Source organism: Diaporthe amygdali, assembly GCF_026229845.1.
Source record: "Diaporthe amygdali strain CAA958 chromosome Unknown NODE_19_length_847323_cov_64_739301, whole genome shotgun sequence".
Lineage (NCBI taxonomy): Eukaryota > Fungi > Ascomycota > Sordariomycetes > Diaporthales > Diaporthaceae > Diaporthe > Diaporthe amygdali.
Window position 1 is genome coordinate 762,880 of NW_026517039.1, and position 16,630 is coordinate 779,509.

General features: G+C 51.8%; 6 protein-coding genes across 6 annotated transcripts; 3 read left to right on the forward strand and 3 right to left on the reverse strand.

Annotated features, from left to right (window-relative positions):
• Window positions 1-355: 355 nt before the first annotated feature.
• J7T55_010598 (uncharacterized protein) lies at window positions 356-859 on the forward strand (the record flags this gene model as incomplete). The annotated part of the gene is made up of 2 exons (XM_053145159.1): window positions 356-536; window positions 615-859. The coding sequence occupies 2 exons, from the start codon at window positions 356-358 to the stop codon at window positions 857-859; spliced, it is 426 nt and encodes a 141-aa protein (XP_052992445.1).
• Window positions 860-1,121: 262 nt separating this feature from the next.
• On the reverse strand, window positions 1,122-4,471 carry J7T55_010599 (uncharacterized protein; the record flags this gene model as incomplete). Its single annotated transcript, XM_053145160.1, has 7 exons — window positions 1,122-1,546; window positions 1,608-1,685; window positions 1,745-1,866; window positions 1,930-2,146; window positions 2,214-2,436; window positions 2,509-4,217; window positions 4,300-4,471. 7 exons carry the CDS (start codon window positions 4,469-4,471, stop codon window positions 1,122-1,124), a joined length of 2,946 nt encoding a protein of 981 aa, XP_052992446.1.
• Window positions 4,472-4,762: 291 nt separating this feature from the next.
• On the reverse strand, window positions 4,763-6,763 carry J7T55_010600 (uncharacterized protein; the record flags this gene model as incomplete). The annotated part of the gene is made up of 4 exons (XM_053145161.1): window positions 4,763-5,655; window positions 5,729-6,190; window positions 6,249-6,472; window positions 6,546-6,763. The coding sequence occupies 4 exons, from the start codon at window positions 6,761-6,763 to the stop codon at window positions 4,763-4,765; spliced, it is 1,797 nt and encodes a 598-aa protein (XP_052992447.1).
• A 299-nt stretch (window positions 6,764-7,062) lies between these two features.
• J7T55_010601 (uncharacterized protein) lies at window positions 7,063-10,108 on the reverse strand (the record flags this gene model as incomplete). Its single annotated transcript, XM_053145162.1, has 2 exons — window positions 7,063-7,513; window positions 7,566-10,108. The coding sequence occupies 2 exons, from the start codon at window positions 10,106-10,108 to the stop codon at window positions 7,063-7,065; spliced, it is 2,994 nt and encodes a 997-aa protein (XP_052992448.1).
• Window positions 10,109-11,072: 964 nt separating this feature from the next.
• J7T55_010602 (uncharacterized protein) lies at window positions 11,073-12,029 on the forward strand (the record flags this gene model as incomplete). The annotated part of the gene is made up of 2 exons (XM_053145163.1): window positions 11,073-11,598; window positions 11,659-12,029. 2 exons carry the CDS (start codon window positions 11,073-11,075, stop codon window positions 12,027-12,029), a joined length of 897 nt encoding a protein of 298 aa, XP_052992449.1.
• A 1,991-nt stretch (window positions 12,030-14,020) lies between these two features.
• On the forward strand, window positions 14,021-16,192 carry J7T55_010603 (uncharacterized protein; the record flags this gene model as incomplete). Its single annotated transcript, XM_053145164.1, has 2 exons — window positions 14,021-14,147; window positions 14,601-16,192. 2 exons carry the CDS (start codon window positions 14,021-14,023, stop codon window positions 16,190-16,192), a joined length of 1,719 nt encoding a protein of 572 aa, XP_052992450.1.
• Between the last annotated feature and the right edge of the window lie 438 nt (window positions 16,193-16,630).

Sequence of the window (16,630 nt, forward strand, 5' to 3'; positions counted from 1 at the left end):
GGTGCTTAGGCAGCTCCCCCCCACTGGCCGACCGACCACAGGCGGCGTAGCAGGCGGCGTAGCATGGGATGGCAGGGCTGCAGGCTTGCAGACCCAGTTTGAGGGTCCCACGGCGCATCTGCCTATTTTTGTCATGTGTTGTGCTCTCCCCGCCACAAATTGGAATATAAAAGAGTCTGGGTTCTCTGCACGTTGAATTCCCCGCTAGAGCTACATAGCACCTCCATCACCCCATCCAATTAGCACACAGCAAAATCATCTGTCTTCTCCTTTCGTCCCTCACCACACATAGCACACTTTTCCGAATCCCAACAAAATCTTTGCATCAGTCCTTACTCAACCCTCGAACATAACCATGTCGAAGAACGGTGAAGCGGCTAATGCGCAGCCAGTTGAGCAGAAGGGACCTCAAGCTGGCCCGGACGACCAGCCCCTGCATACAAATTCTGACAATTTACGTTCACACGACCAGTTACTGGCCTTGGTTGCCGAGAGCAAGGCAAAAGTTAGGGCTCTATCCCCAGAGGAGCTCAGAGGTAAGAATCCTGGCAATTGAAATTTCCCCAAATGTATAGCCCTAGAACTTCCGATTAATCATGATTTTCAAAATGAAGCCAGGTGGGGTGGTCCCGTTAGGGGGGTCTCACCCGCTAGAGCTATGGATATTCTGGATGAGCTGGAGAGGGATGACGAGGCTTCGGAGTCGGAAGAGGCAAGAGGAGGGAAGCCGGAGGTGACCGAGGATAATCAGGATGATCAATACAAGACTGCCCCAGGGGCCGGAGGTGCACAAGATGAGAAGGAGAAGGCGGCGGAGGAAAAGCAGGAGAGCGAAGTCCTGTCAGCCTCAAAGTCCTAGCACTTGAGACATCTGCTAGGTGCCATAAAGTATTTTAAGAGGATGGCCGCAGTATCATTTTATTGAAAATCATTTTAAAGCAGCTGATATCTAAGAGACTTCAATCCAAATTTTCCTATAATATCCCTAAGTATTCTTTGAGTTCCCCAAAGTGAATGAAAATTGACGAACACATTCATACGCATTTAAGAGACAAGTCGAAGAAGACAGAGGAGATAGCTTGAATGAACCGGAAGAAGTAGTCAGCCAAGCCCAACATCTGCTATCTCAGGTTCTCCTGCCGCGCCCACTGATCATCACTGTGCCCCTTGACTGTCTTAAGATACTTGTTGAAGTCCGCCGAGATCTTCATGACCCGTCTTAAGTGTTCCCAGTCCAGCCTCTCCCCTTCGTGTTTGGCAAGCTGCCTAGCAGTAAGCAGCGCGTTGCGGATCTGCCTTCCATTCATTTCATGGGCTGCTAGTTCGTCGAGTCTCCTTTCAAGCTCCGCGATGTTTGCATCCTCGTCCTCCGACTCCTCAATCATTTCAAACAGATTGCTCCATATTTCCTTTCGAGATCTCTTTGTCAGGTTATCGTAGTGGATGGCAACCTGGATCCGTGATTTGAACGCCTCATCAAAGATGCCGACGCGGTTCGAGGTCAGTATGAGTATGCCTTCGTAATACTCGAGCGTGCGGAGAAATACTAGAACAATTCAAATATGTCAGCCTTGCAATATTCACTCGACCCATTGAAGGCTTCTCACCAGATACCAGGCTGTTTCTTTGGAGATCTGCCATAGTGCGTTCCTCAAGGAATACGTCTGCTTCATCCAAAAGGAGGACTGTGATCCCGTCAATGCCTTTTGTTTTCTCAAAAAAGACAGATCAGGAATGCATATACCGCAATCCCAGATTTTGCCCAAATGCAAAACAGTCTCCAAATACTTCTCGACCTCTTTGGCATCAGTGCCGATATCACCACATGTGACGCGGTACAGAGGCTTCTCTGCGATCTCTGCCACGCTGCACGACTTCCGTGGTTAGATATTCTCATGATTATGAAGAACAAAACTATAGAACACGAACCTCTCTGCTGTCAATGTTTTTCCAGTGCCTGGACTACCATGCAACAGAATGATCAAGCCGTTGCCCTTACCAGAAATGATATCGTCCATCTTGCCAGCTGACTTCTGCACATCAATCAGTGCATAAATCATCTTCTTCGCAGCTTCATCAAGGACCAGACGTTTGAAGGCTTTCGTGTTCCATTTCATACTGTGAAAGTTGTCAACGAGCAGGTTGACTAACATCAATCAGTTTACATATCTGATGCGAGTTGCTAGCGTTGATTCGGGAGGTGTTGCACTCACTCCACTTCTTTGCTCGAAGCTTGAATCCATAAATCGAGTTCGGAAGAAGCATCAATGCTTTACGTGACAGGTCCTCCTCTATCTTGCTGACAGTGAGAGGCCAAGGGTCGAGCCTCGAAAGCCCGTCGTAAGCTTCGTCTTGACCCAAGCGACGAGCGCCGACGAAAAAGTCTTGATGCATCAATGTATAAGTCGCCATATCGACCATGAATCTCTCTTCTATCTGAATTATGGTCAGAAAGACAAAGAAAAACTCCAAAATTCTCACAGACGGGAAGGAGAGGTGTCTACATACGTATTGATGATCCCGGGCTGCGTCCCAGCCGGTGTAGCAGATATATGTTTGGTTCCTCATGTTCCAAAACTTTCTTCCTCTTTTCTCAAGAGCCATTATGTCTTCATCCGGCGCAAACTCCACTGGGTGAATTTTGAGGTCGACGATCCGCGTCCGCTCGTCCGGGACACTTTCAATATATTGCGACCAAGGCTGCCTTCGCAGCTCATTCCCATCATACGTCCACGACCAACCTTCGAAAAGGATTTTGTCTTTTGCGATAGTAACATGTCCGTTCAGTATGTGCGCTTCCAGAACACCTGCTTTTTGTCGGCCGATAACCATCTGATTGGGTTTGAACAATTTTGAGACGTGTTCAGCAGTAATGATTCCTTCCTTGAGAAGAACTCTAGCCTCGTCGTACTCTTTGCCATATTTTGTAGCCAAGAACTCTAGTAGTGGGCATAACACGGCTTCATAACCCTTGTCCCGGGCTAGCTCAACTAGCCTGTCGTGGTGATGGAACAAAAACAGGTAGGGGGCTTTCATCTCCAGATCCTGTGGAAGGTTCCCATCTCTGCTCATCGGAAACGGGTGGTACTCCGCAACTTGAGTCAGTGCTTTATGCAACAAAGGTGATACTACCCGAAGACTTTCTGCCCTTTTCCCAAAAGTGCGCTTGCTACCTTGGCCGCTCTGTTCATCATTGTTCCTGTCATTATGAGTGCAATGATGATCTGTAATGACAAGGAAAGACATATTTGGTTGCATATCAAGATAGTTGTCGAGGTTGTGAACCATTTTGTGGCCCATCAGCTTTGCGTCGCCGCTGGTGTGAGTATCTCGATAAGTCGGCTCATCCTCAGAGAGTGAATTATTGTGATGGTGGCTCTGATTGTTGCAAAGGATTCTGTGTAAGAATGCACTGGCGACAGGATGTGGTTTCTGACATCCCGACAACAGAGATTGGTTGTGACTGCTGAAACTTTGCACGGACTCTCGCGCCTCGAGGAATTTGACTTTGCTGTCAAGAAGCTCAATGGTATCTAGAAGATACGCTATGAACCTGGAAATGTCTTGCTTCTGATCCAAGGCATCGATGTTGAGAAATCTCTCAGTGATTGCATTCAGTGACTCCGACAAGGTTGGTTGGGGCTCACTCAAAGCTCGATTGGGCTGTTGTTGGCACTGGTCCGCAGCAACACGCTTCGACCACTCGCTCGTCTTTGTAGAAGGCAATGAGAACGACGATGAAGCAACTGGTGTATTTTCGACCACCTTCGAAGGATTGGAAACTGTACCCGCTCTAGGTGAAGCTTTTTCACCAATTCCTTCATTCGACACACGACTATTCTTGTTATCGTCTGTGAATCCGAGGACATCTTTAAAATTCAAGCTTGAACTGGTATTTGAATCCGGTTTCACCTTCCTGGCTGACGGCGCCGCGGAATCGTCGGAAGACCCTTCGGATTCATGGAAGCCTTGACGATGTTTACCCTTTTTTTGCAAACCCAAATCATTTGTCGAAGAAGAATCGTTTCGCCCAGCCACACCATGAAGAAGTTCTGGTCTTGCCGTAGCTTTGCGACGCCAATGAGCCTGTTCGTCGGCCCGTTCCTTGGGCCACGCGATCTCACGCTGTTGGTCTGTAACACCGCGGTCCTCATCTGTTTCTTCGGAAGGACTGCCACTACCCAACGGTACGAATGAATGGACGCGCAGTCGTTTTCCTTTTGCGCAATTAGCACGTCGAACCACACCCGAGTTGCGATGAGTACTCAGGCCCCTCTTCTCGAATCTCCCTTGACCGACCTTTTCCAGTCCTGTTGTTGAACTGCAAAAGCAAGTTGCTTTTCGTGGAGAAATCTCCCTCTGTGTCATCTTTGGAGATCGTAGAACTCATGAACATGCCGTTTTCATTGACTGCCTTGAACTGAGGTGGCCTCAGAGGAAGTTCCGGGGAGGATCCGTGCTCTCGCTCCATCTTGGCATCTCAAAGAGCGGTATGCCTCGATTTCTCTGGGTCACCTGTTGGATGGCGCTGGTTCAGCAGAGTAATTGGGGTGCGGCCGTCATGGGAATGCGTGGTCATCGCTGTTTATGAGGCTCTGGGTTTCTGATTGAGGACTGGATGACTTTTTTTAAGGCATCAACGCATGGCGCTATAACCAAACGGTCTATGTGGTTGCACAACATAGACTATGTCATGGTAGTTGGCTGCGTAAGCGCGAATCTACAGATAGTTCCACTTGCCGAGTAAATTATATTCCATGCTCTAGGGTATTCCGTTAACTGGGAAGTTGAGATTCTTCGCCAAGCTCTGATCCCTCCTTCTGAACATGGCTCGATATCTCGGTTGCCGCATCATTCTTTGTACTCTACTGCCCATGTCTGTAGCAAATTGCATTTCATCGAATATTCCCCCGGATTCCATCGAGGTAGCTGTGTCAAACCTCCAAGATATGACGACAACTTTGAGCCCCTCTTTATCTGAACGAGTAACAATGTCTGAGAAGCTCTGTGTGAAGTCACTGAGAGCGAAGTCTTCGTCACCTCTCACTTCCTCCTGAAGAGAGTTTTGCACTAGGCTCGTATCGATGATGACGAACAAGCGAGAAAAGTTAGAAATACAGCGCTCGAGGATCTCAAACCAATGCCGAGTGTTTGTCTTCCCTTTGAAATGTTTGAGGGCGACCGAGCTTGCTCCATTCTGGGGTTGGCCATATTCTAATTCAAGCAGCTGTGAAATTAGAGATCTTAGGATACCGATGACTGATGGGGTTGGCTGAGAACTGTCAATGTCCCCAGGTAGTGCCCAAATAACTGGGTAGTCGCGGTCGAGAACAGCATCCGAAAAGTCAACGGCAAAGTCTAGTGAACTCGTTTTGATGCCCTGTCCCTGGGCGAGGATCATGGAAGAGGAAGGGTCCGATACCCAGGCTCTCAGTTTGGATAGTGCAGTCATGGGCAGCTGTGTTGGTAGTCTCTGCCTGCGCCGAGTTCGCATTGATTTGCAAAATGCAAAATTCTGTGATGCATCCGGCGTATCGTCGAGTAATAATACTGTTCTGCGAAATTCTTCAATTTGAGCCATTCGGAACATATGCTGTTGTTCTGCTCGAAGGCTCAGCAAAGACTGGTTATGTATGGTCTGCTGCTGCTGGTGGACTTTCCAGAAGTGTTAGTCAGTCTCGGTCCATCTTACATGGCCTGGCTAGACATCAGTAATGCTCTCACTTACAGGCCATCGTCTCGGTGAGTTGTGCAATCGATGTACTCATCTGATGTACTGTGAAATGTAGGTCTCGAATTTCAGCCTTCGAGGCCGCGTTAGCCAACTCGTCTACTGCTCTAGAGCGTTTCGTGATCTCGTCAATGATGGCTTTGAACTTGAGCTCAAACGGATGCGCGATGGCCGCGATGGCATGTCTCGCCTTGCCCTTTTTGCACCACTTGATAGCCTTGACAACAAATTCAATTATCTTGGCATATAGCAGCGAGACTGCCTCTTGCATCCGAGCCGTGGGATAGAGAATCGAATGGAGCTCCGTTCGCGGCAACACATCTGCGAGGTTGGCGATTGCCTTGGAAATTTCGCTGAGCAATTCTTCGTGATTCAGAACTGAGATAAACAGAAATTTCATGGCTCCCCAGGCCAACGAGACGTACTCCGGGTGGTGTTGAGCGAAAGTGTCGAAGATTGCTGCACAGACAAGGATCAGCCATTGCTTCCCATAAATACGGACGGCTCTTTCGCCTACCTCCATAGTACATTACTCTTTCAGAACAACTTGACAGCCATTCTTGAACCTTGTTGCCCTTCGCCTTTGTTCTGTATTCCTTGAGAGCCTGCACCACCGCTTCCCGGACATCTTGCATCGAGCTTTGGCGTTGCAGCCATGGTGTCTGGTATTCGTCGATTGTGAGTGTCTTTTCAAGGATGTCGAGGGCACTTTCGTATGCGGACTTGGCTGGATCGGATAGCCTGGTAGCATGCACTAGATTAGCAAGCAACAGTCTGCGATGCTGGTCTCGAGTATTTGTGTCGGGACACTGACGGTTGGTGTGGGCTGGCTAGATACCACCCGGCGTACAATTCGCCGTTGACTGTCCCTATCAGGTCACCAAGCTGTAGAGCCGGCGAACCTGGCGAGAGTCCCAGGAATGGAGACGGCGTTGCGAGACCGTGATCTTGACGGGTCGTCACAGCCATCGCGACGGAGGGCCGTCTCTGGTGTAGTTCTCTTGCATCTGTTGCTTGACAGAAGTTGACCATACGAATATTGGCTTCCACGGCGGGGCTTTCAGGACCGCCACTCGCTCAGATGGCTCGCAGCCTTGGGGATTGTCTGACGTGCAGTGCCACTGCAGGTAGCCCAAGGCAGCTTAGCACAGCATGCACCACGCCCCGCCATGTCACACATATGGCCTTGGACTGTCTAAACATTGGGATTGGGCGATAAGCAAAAGTGCCAGAATGCCTCTTGAATGATATCCGCTGGAAGACCTCATAACACCAAATAATGCATTATTTGTCCAAGAACAAGCGTCCCAGCCTCATCTCTCAATAACGATTTAAAGTCCCCTCAGGAAGTCATCCAATGTGATCGGCTTCCTCACAGCATTATTCAAGCCCTCATGATAGGTAACCCAGACTTTATTCTCCCCCTTCTCAGCCACCTGGCCCTTCTTCGAACCACCACTGTTCCCATCAATCTCCTGCAGCGGCTTCTCCAGGACGACACGTCCAAAGAAATCCTTCTTGACAACGGTAGGCATGATGGGGAGGGCCTTCTGCCCAGAGGAGGCGTTCTCTTTGTCATCGTGCAGTAGCATGTCGTGCTGGGCCAGCTCGACGGTACCCATGCCGGCCTTGAAGCGCGCTTGGCGGGCGGCCGCTTCGCGCTGCGCGATCGTCTTCTGCAGCTCCTGGTCAAGGACTTGCCGGACAGCGTAGCGCACCGGGATCTGCGTGGCTAGGACGTGTTCGCCTGCTGTCTCGAAGGTGGAAAGCATATCGAGGTCACTGCAGGATGATCAGCATGAGACTAAAAGGACGTAGAAACACTTCAACTTACGGATCCATGCGGTACACCCACTGCGTCCTCCCCGCCATGGACGGGTTAGAGTCCTCGATCTTGCCCTTCAGCAGAGCGATGCCGACCTCGGCCAGCACCTCGGTACCTCTCCTGACCATGTTCTTCTCGGTTTCTCGCCGTACGCTTGCAACAGCGCCTTTGTCGCTGCTCCCACCCACGACCACGGGTTTGACATCTGGTGAGACCAATCGGATCAAATATGGCAAAAAGTCGGTCGCAATGTCCTCTGGGCTTCTGAAAGCCCGCATCAACGTGGGCGGTAGTTGGCCCTGGAGTCCTTGCAGCAACGCCCGATTCTGCTTGCTCGTCTCGTATGCAGTGTAGTCAGCACGAGGCCCGGTAAAGGGCAGTGGCACTTCCGTGGCCCCGGCATCGCCTTCTGCGGCTCGCCACTGTTTGTCGAAACCCGCGTTGGCCTGTGGTCGATGTGGGCTTGCGAAGAGGTGGTGGCACGCCAGCACAGGTTGGCTGAGGTAAGGTGCAAGTTCCCACTCCTGACTGGCGTAAAGACGTGATGAACAGTCGTCATGAAAACTAAGCCATTCGTATGCTTCATTCGGTTTAGATAAGTAAGAATCGTCGTTGAACTCGCGATTGGGGTATTCGGAGAAGATGTCGGTCAGGATTCGATCCACTTCGCCGCTCGTGTCTACCATTTCGCGCAGTCGTTCGATGGCGTGCTTCTTCAAATGCTCCGTGAAGCCCAGCTGGGCCTGTGGCTGTTCGTGCCTTGTCTTCTTGTTCACGCTCATGTCGGCTTGCCGGGGAAATCCAGCACCCTCTTGAAAAACGCGACTGACAATCTCCTTGACGCCTCCCCGGCCAAGTCCACGAGCGCCGCCACCACCATGTTGCAAATCTTGGACGATGTTTTTGTCAATCCACTGGCGTGTGAGCTGCATCGGGCCTTTCGAATCTTGTGCTCTCAACCTGCCGGCGACCCATTCTCCTACTACCATTACGCCTCTGAGATCACCTTCTGCGGCACTCTCGGCACCTTTCTTGGCATCGAGTGCATTCGACATACCCCACGCCGATTCGCAAAGCTTTCGTGCAGCATCCTTCTCGCAGGATATTCCTTCTTTCTCAAAGATTGCCTTCAGTCGGCCCACGACAGCATCGACAGACGGCTTCCCGATACGAATGATTTCTGCGTGGCCAGACTGTCGGAGCGGACGAAGGGATGGATGGTACACATCGTTGCAAATAAGGATCAGTGGCCTCATTTGGCGAAAGTCATCCCCCCTCTTCTTTTTCCTCGCCGCCGATGCTTCCCCAGAGCTGTTCCTCTGGTCAGTTATCACTAGGTCAATCAAGGCCTTGACAAAGCCACCCTCTCCCGATGCGCCGGAGCCGGTTGTGACACCATCGACTTCGTCAACCACGACACACGCTGGGCGGGCAACCTTGGCTTTGGCCCCGGGTTTCGGCTTGGCATGCTCAACCGTCTTGACGCTCTCTGTGCCCAGACTAGTTCTGATCCGCCCCTTAACAACGTCCCGGCTTCGATCGTCGCTTGCATTGATCTCGATCACCTCGTATCCTGCTTGTCGTGCGCAAACGTGTGCAAGTGTTGTCTTTCCAAGACCAGGCGGCCCTGTCAGCATCAGGATCTTCTTGTGTGGCTTATCTTCCTCTTCTTGCTGCTGAGCTGCCTGTTTCCTCGCCCCGGCAGGCTTGGTCCGGGCCGAGTTAGGGAAAACGATGGTGTCCCAGCGCTTCAGCCATCGTAAAACCTGCCTATTTGTGAAGTCGTCGCCCACAAGGTCTATGAAGCTCCTGGCGCGGTATTTCTCTGTCCAAAGCATGGTCCTCTTTGGCTTTCTGGGATTCGCAGCTCGGTCTTCCACAGACGGCATAACCGGTATTGTGTGGCTAGGTGCCGGTTTTGACTTGGTCTTTGAAGCTACCATTTCGTTGGTGGCATCACCCATGAGTTTATGGATATCAATGCCAAAGTAAGCGCGCTTCGCCCGGCCCTCCTTGGTTCTCGATCGCTCAGCAACCATATCTTTGTAGTTGGTGGTGGTGGTCTTCGTGCGTTTCAGAACACCATCAGACTTGCCCGAGCATGTGACGAAAGCGTAGCCGTCCCGCCCAATCCGTGTTTGTGTGGGCGTCTCGGTCGGCGCGTCGTGTCTGCTGAAAAGGCGCGCATAGCGAGCTTCCTCCTCTTCATCGACGACAGTTGCGTCTCTTGGCTGCGCGTCTGGTATTTCTGTGGGCTCTTCCTCGGTTCTGACCTCCTTATCTCCAGCACTAGAGTTGTTCTCTGTTTCCTGGGTAATAGCTTCTGCCGTGTTGCTTGCTGTCAAGCCTGCAGTCGCCCTTGGGTCCTTGGTCATGATCCGTTTCGGGCTTGGCTCTTCATTCAATTCCTCTTCATCAGAATCCTCCATAAGAAAACCGCCTCTCGCCTTGGGCCTGGTTGGTTGTTGGTAGCCATCTCGGAAAGGACGCTTCGGAGGAATCGCAGGCGACGAGCTCGGGGGGTACGTGATTGGAGAGGAAGGAGCAGCCATGATGGCAGACGCCTCCAGCTATTTGTACGTATTTGAGGTTGTCGAATTGGCGTAGGAGACTTGACTGGCACCAATTGTGTTCGTGGGTAACCAGAACTGCGGTAGTTTGAAGGTTAATCTGGTGTGGAAAGACGCGTCAGGGAAGCACTTACAGCAGACGCGTCGACAGACCCCAAAATGTTGGAGACGCGACCCACCAGGCCTAGTTTACACTGGGAGTGACCGGCCCCACAGGGAACCCCCCCCCCCCCCATCATGCTGGCTCTCCTGCTCCCCCCTAACCCTACTGACGACAACTGTTGTGGGTACTCACGCATCTATCTTCTCCAAAGAGTCCCACCAACTTCATCACTGGACATCATTTACATTTCCAGCAAATTTCTCACCTCGGCTGAGTGGGATGCTGTATGTGGAAAATGGAGATGCTGTATGCGTGGTCACATGGTCACGGACGGCTGCTGAGAATGCTGTGACCAAATCCGCGTAGGTCAGCTTTTCGAGATATTGCATGCATCATCCTGTCCTGGGGCCACAACAACGTGGAGTCGAAGATATCGCGTTGGCTCAGATGGGGAAATGCTCTACATCTGTGGCGCAAGCTGATGGATCGCCCTATGAGGCACAGTCGGTAGCCTCCTTGCCAAGAAGCCGACGCCACGATCTTGCTCCTAAATCTCACATCATACAAAGGATTCGCTGCAGCCACTCTGGATAAAGACTGTGGCAGCATACAATCCGATGATGTAGCCTTGGGTCCGAGGAGGCGGCCGCTCCCTCTAGGTACCTACATGTACGATCGCGCGGTGATTAGATTTATAACAGACATAACCCGCTCATTGATACATCTGTCTTGTCTAGAGAGGCATCCACTTCCAATTCTCGAAGATCGAAAATATTTTCAAGCGCAAGAGTATATCTCGGAGTATTACCGCCACACTTGACTGAGGAATCGAAAGCAGCGCCGATGGCATCTCGTCTTTCTCTTTCGCTACTCGCCCTGGCCTTGACCCCTCTGGCCTCTTGTCAAACTGGGGACGAGAGTATCTTTGGGGCTGGCGATGAAGGGCTATTCGGAATTCCCACCTCAGAATACTCTGATCCAGACAAGGCTAATGCCACGGGAATCATAACCTTCGATCGGTCGAATGTCGCGTACTCGTTGAGCATTGCGGTGAGCGCCGACGTACCCATTCCAGATTCAGACAACTTCGCCTCTACTTCTGTTCTCTCTCTCGGAGTGGAATCGGCCCAGCGCAACCTGACTACCTGTGTCGCCATCTACTCAGGTCTGTCGGCAAATGTGACAGCGGCATCGGCAGACCTCGATGCGCAAGATGGCTTTGGTTGTAGCAAGATGCTGTCGGAAGAGTGCATCTCGGACTTTTACTCTGCTGCCTCTCAAGGCCTTAACAGCGACTGCAGCAACTTCCTACCGAGCGTTCCAGCTAGCTGTGAATCTCAATTTTCCGACTTATCAGGAGTTGGTTCATGTGAGTCACCCGACCAACGCATACTACCCCAAAAAGTACATTGCAGCTAATTAGACATAGCATTTGGAAATGGATCTGAGCAAATCCTCTACCAGTACGGCACTGTGCATGCGACCAAAGGAGACGAAGCAGCGTGGCTGGCCGCTGCAACTCACATCTGGCCGGTGATCACCACAACAATCAATGTTTACAACGACTCGTCGGCGCAATCTGAGACCTACTTGAATTGCATTCGACCGGATACTTTTAGTGAGGGAACACTGAGGCCAAATGCAACACAGAATGGAACTGAATCTGGCGATTCTGGCTCGACAGGAACACCGACCACAGGTGGCGCAACACCGTCTCCCACCAACGCGGCGTCACGATCTGGCCTCACTGTCGCTGCTTTGGTCGGCCTTGGTTTCAATGCCGCCATGTTTCTCATGTGAAGAGGAGGATAGATATCTTTAGAGTCGTTTACATAATAATCCATTGTACTCCACCATATGTCCGACGGTCCCATTGCCACCAGTGCTTATCTGTGTCTTTTCCACGGACCCAATTTTCCATGTCCCACTGCTTATATACTCAAGCGTAGCAGCATCTTGACTTCTGCCAGGACCATTATTCTTGAATCTTTGCCCACTTTTTGGTCGAGCTGCGACCTGCCTGCCGGTCTCCGTCTTCGTTGAGGACTTGCCTAAATTCAAATAACTTGCACCTTCTTTGACGGGATGATCCATAATGACACCTGACAAGCACACTTGATACCCTCTGGACAGACAGATACCTGGGTAGATTTGTCCAATATCTCTGACACCTGGCAAGTAGCCCTGAATCAGTCCATTTAACCACCTCGATTCCCTCCTTCCAATGCCCATACAGGCTCGCTCTCGCCTAAACACCACCAAGATCAGTCAACTCTGGAGACAGCCCTTGGAACTTCCGGTGTTGTACACTTATCATCTCACATTCATCATTTAGCTCGGTATCGATGATAAGTTCGATACTCCGGCTCCTCATTTGGCTGTGGTCGCCCACTACACTCGATATCACCTTCTCACCACTTCCTACAAGCAAAAGTGGCCTCTGAACCAATCCTCCCGTTTGTAGTGTTTCGAGATACACTACGATTCCAGTCCGTTTGCTCCTTGTAGCATCGGCATTTGGGATAACCCCGTGGAGCTTCTCGAACAGCCCGGCTATTCTAGCCATTAACATCGAAGCGCTTGCTGTTCTGTCTCCTTCGATTGAGATAGGGGAAAGACAGTCAATTGGACTGATCGTCTGATACAACAATAGTATGCTAATCTGGGTGGGTCTGCCGGGTCAATTTGTTCCCTGAATATATTAGTACCCTTCTGTACAAGCTCGGCTTCTGCCGTGACCCTCACCATAACGACAGAGGTATAAAGGCAACCGTTATTCGTACGGACTCAGCTTCTAGCTCATTCCCTCTACGAAATCCAATACAAGTCCCGAACCTGAGGAGAACTTCTCATCGTAATCCTGAGGTCGCCCAGTCATTCTGAGGACACTTTTGAGGGACATTCTGGAGATTGGCTTTCATGACCACTACATTGAGGACTGTTAAGCTATTGACAATTGGCCAAGCTTTGGATCGGTATCCGCAACTTCGCTTTCAGGGCTTTTCAATACCAATCGAAAAAGTGCAAATTCTCCTACAACACTGAGAGGCAGTCCATTCCAGCAGCGCTTATCTTCAAGTTGGATTCAACAATGACGCTAGTTTGCCCTACAGCCTAAGTAAACAAAGATACACAACCCCGAGCTCTTTCAACACCGTCAGGGACTGATGAGCGCCACATTGCCTCAAGAACCAGGATAGCTTGGACGCATTCCATGCTTCGGGTGGAACCTCGCTGCACATTGATACACCTCAGTGGGTCTGACGAGACTGGTATACCGTTCCAGTCTGTTTTCTCTCCCTAGCCTCACGGCACACTAAACAAGGTGCAGTCTCGAAGTCGCCTCCGAAGGCTGACCTCGGCTGTCATGAATAGTGACTCGAGGACAATCTGGCCCTACACCACGTTTGATTTGGAGAGGCGATCAAGGTAAGCCTGAACTGAACCCAAATTTGAAGCACTCCTCGATCTCCGGTCGGCGACCCAAATTCAGTTAATCAAGCACCTAACCACCAAGACTCTTGTCCACTGCCGTCACTTTGTTGCCACGGCAAGCATTATAAAGTGAATGGTGTTTCAAGGTCCTCTTCACTGCGCGGCGCAATTTACATATATATCAAGTGAACTAGCACCATTTGATCTACAATTTGAAATGTTTGTTAACCAGGATTCTTAACGCTAGATCTGCAATAACTGGATAACACTTCATCTGTGTTGCCATCATACATAACCAAGCATTTCTCAGCGCTCCTCACAACATCCAAAACACCCAGTTGTTGGATGCAACCAAGATGCCTCCAAGAAAGGTCAAATCTGACCCTGCAGTTGAGGGCCAAGACTCTCCTGGCCTTTCAGCAATCCAGCCTTGGTCTGGCAACACCGCCGACACTGTTGCCTCTGACAACAACACCGATACTAGTAAGTTCTCCGCCTCACTGTTCAACTTCAATATCCAAATTACAAGCCTCTCGGCTATCAAAATCTACTCATCAGTGTCTTCCCAAAAAGCACTGTGGTTCTCACAAAGACCACGAGACCCATTGTCTTCTACCTGGAGGTATTATTTGCTCATACCTGATAGGAAGCAAGGTTATGCTCAAGGTTCCTTGAGCCCCCCCCCCCCCCCACCCCTATTGAACACTGAAACTTCATTGCTGTCATATTATCACAGAGGCCATTACATATTTATCACATCGAGCCAATATGGCTCAAAGCCGCAAGGATCTCCGTGCGTCACTTTTCCGGACTATTCCCCCCTACCTTCCACCCTTTTGCCGGCCAGCGTATTAGTTCCCATGCTTTTCATCCCTACTGTCATCTCTTCTGCCCCCTACCAGCTAACAGAAATGCTGACCTGATGTCCCATCTCAGATGTCGGAGCCCCAACCGTCTCGCCGAGTCACCCCCTCCCGGTGATTCACGAGACCGGCGGTTCGTATATCAATTCCCAATTTCCCAGCCTGGAGGAAGCTGGCCACGGACTCGACCCTAACCAGTTGTTCTGCACCGACAACACGGGCATTCCCAATATCCCGAGCGCTCCTTCGAATCCAAGCCTCTTTATCCCGTTGTCTCTGACGGGAAATATCCCCATGAACACTATGCCTCGCAACAGCATGCCTTCTGGCAACGCCAGTAACCAAGGTGGCACTGGTAATGGTACGGGTAACAAATTCAACCGCCAGAGTCGTCAGGCTACTCGTGGGGTTAACCCGAACACGTCACGCGCAGCTCCCAGTCCAGCAGCCAACCCTGGCCAGAACCAGCGCCCAGGCTTTCAAGTCGACTTGACAAGGTTGGACGATACCGCGAGCAGTTCCGATATGACAGGACTCTTTGACAGCACTCTGAACTCCTCTCTGGATCCCAGTCTATTCATGATGGGTGGCTATAATACTTCTCTTGGCGTCAGTGGAGGCATGCAGCAGAACGCGCAGCAGCGCCTCGGATACAACACGATGAGCCCCGTGCCTAAATTCGACCCAGATCACTCTGCCTTCCCTCCATTCCCGACCAAGTACGAGAGCTTCATGCAAGAGGAAGAGGAGACCAAGCCCGATCTCCGCTCCATCGCCACGGAGGACACTCCAAGAACTCCAGTCCGGAAGCGCCCACGTACGTCCGTAGGCTCCACGGGCACCGCACCGGCCGCGATCACCAGCAGCCCGGCAGTAAACACCAGCAGCCCGGCAGCCAGCTCCCTGGCGGGTGGAGGAGACCAGCAGGCGCCGGCGGCGAGTCACACGGCGCACGTGCCGCCGAACCGGATCCTGGAGGCCGGCCCGCTGAGGCACCCGGACCCGGAGTGGCGGCCGTACGGGGTGAACCACTGGCACGTGTTCCTGACGGAGCCCACGACGCTCAAGTACCTGTCGAGCACCGAGATCAAGGACATCCGCGAGCACTGCTACGAGCTGGCCAAGGCGGCCGGCGTGGGGGATGCCCCGCAGCCCATCACCAACACGGCCTACACCACTGCCGACGCCCAGGCCGTCTGGCGGCACTGCGACGCCTATGTCCGCCGCCGCGGCCAGGTGCGCAACAACCAGGCCGCGCGCCGCTCTCGTGCCCGCAAGGACGCCGAGACGCGCTACTGGAAGGCGAAGGCCCTCGAGTACGGCGCTCCTGACCACGAATTCATCTGGGACGGAGATGAGGGCTCGCCCGGTAGCCCGAGTGCCCCCGCTGCGGCGACTGTTCCCCAGCCTCAGGCGCAGGGTCGAGTCCAGGGTCAGGGTCAGGGTGGTCAAGGTGGATCAAGGTCTCAGGGACAGGCACAGAGTGGTCAGGGCCAGCCACAGACTGGTCGAAGTGGAGGACGCCAGGGACAAGATGCGGCGCGAGGTGGAGAATCTGCTGCCACGGCTGCTCAGCCTGAGTTCGACTTCAACCAGCCCATGGGCTTCGGCAGAGACTCCAAGACCCACGGTACAGGCCACGACGCTTTCATGGGTGGATTCTGAACATAATCGCTTGTGGCCCCTTCGGGCTTGGGAAACAAGAAGAAATTTCAGGGATGGTTCGGCGGTGCTGTTTGGACGATGGGTCCAGCGCTTTCGATACGGACAGCCCTCGCGAAGTTGAGACGATGAATTCGATAAGTTGCTTGTGCTGTATTGAGGTTTGCTTTTTGGGTCGAAATGGTATCGAGACAGCCTCTCCTGACGGAGCATGGCGCTTGGAAAAATGACTCAACACCGCATAGGGGGAGTTGGTGTGGTGCTATTAGATAGGCGAGGCGCATATGGTCTGTTGTCATGACACGCAGGCTTCATTCCTCAGCACATTCAGAGCATTACAGGCGCTTTGGACCGGGTGATACCAATTTGCGATGCATTTCGTTGTCGAAAAACAGAAAACACAAAAAAAGATAGAGCGCCGGTGGGGGTCGGATGGAGGTG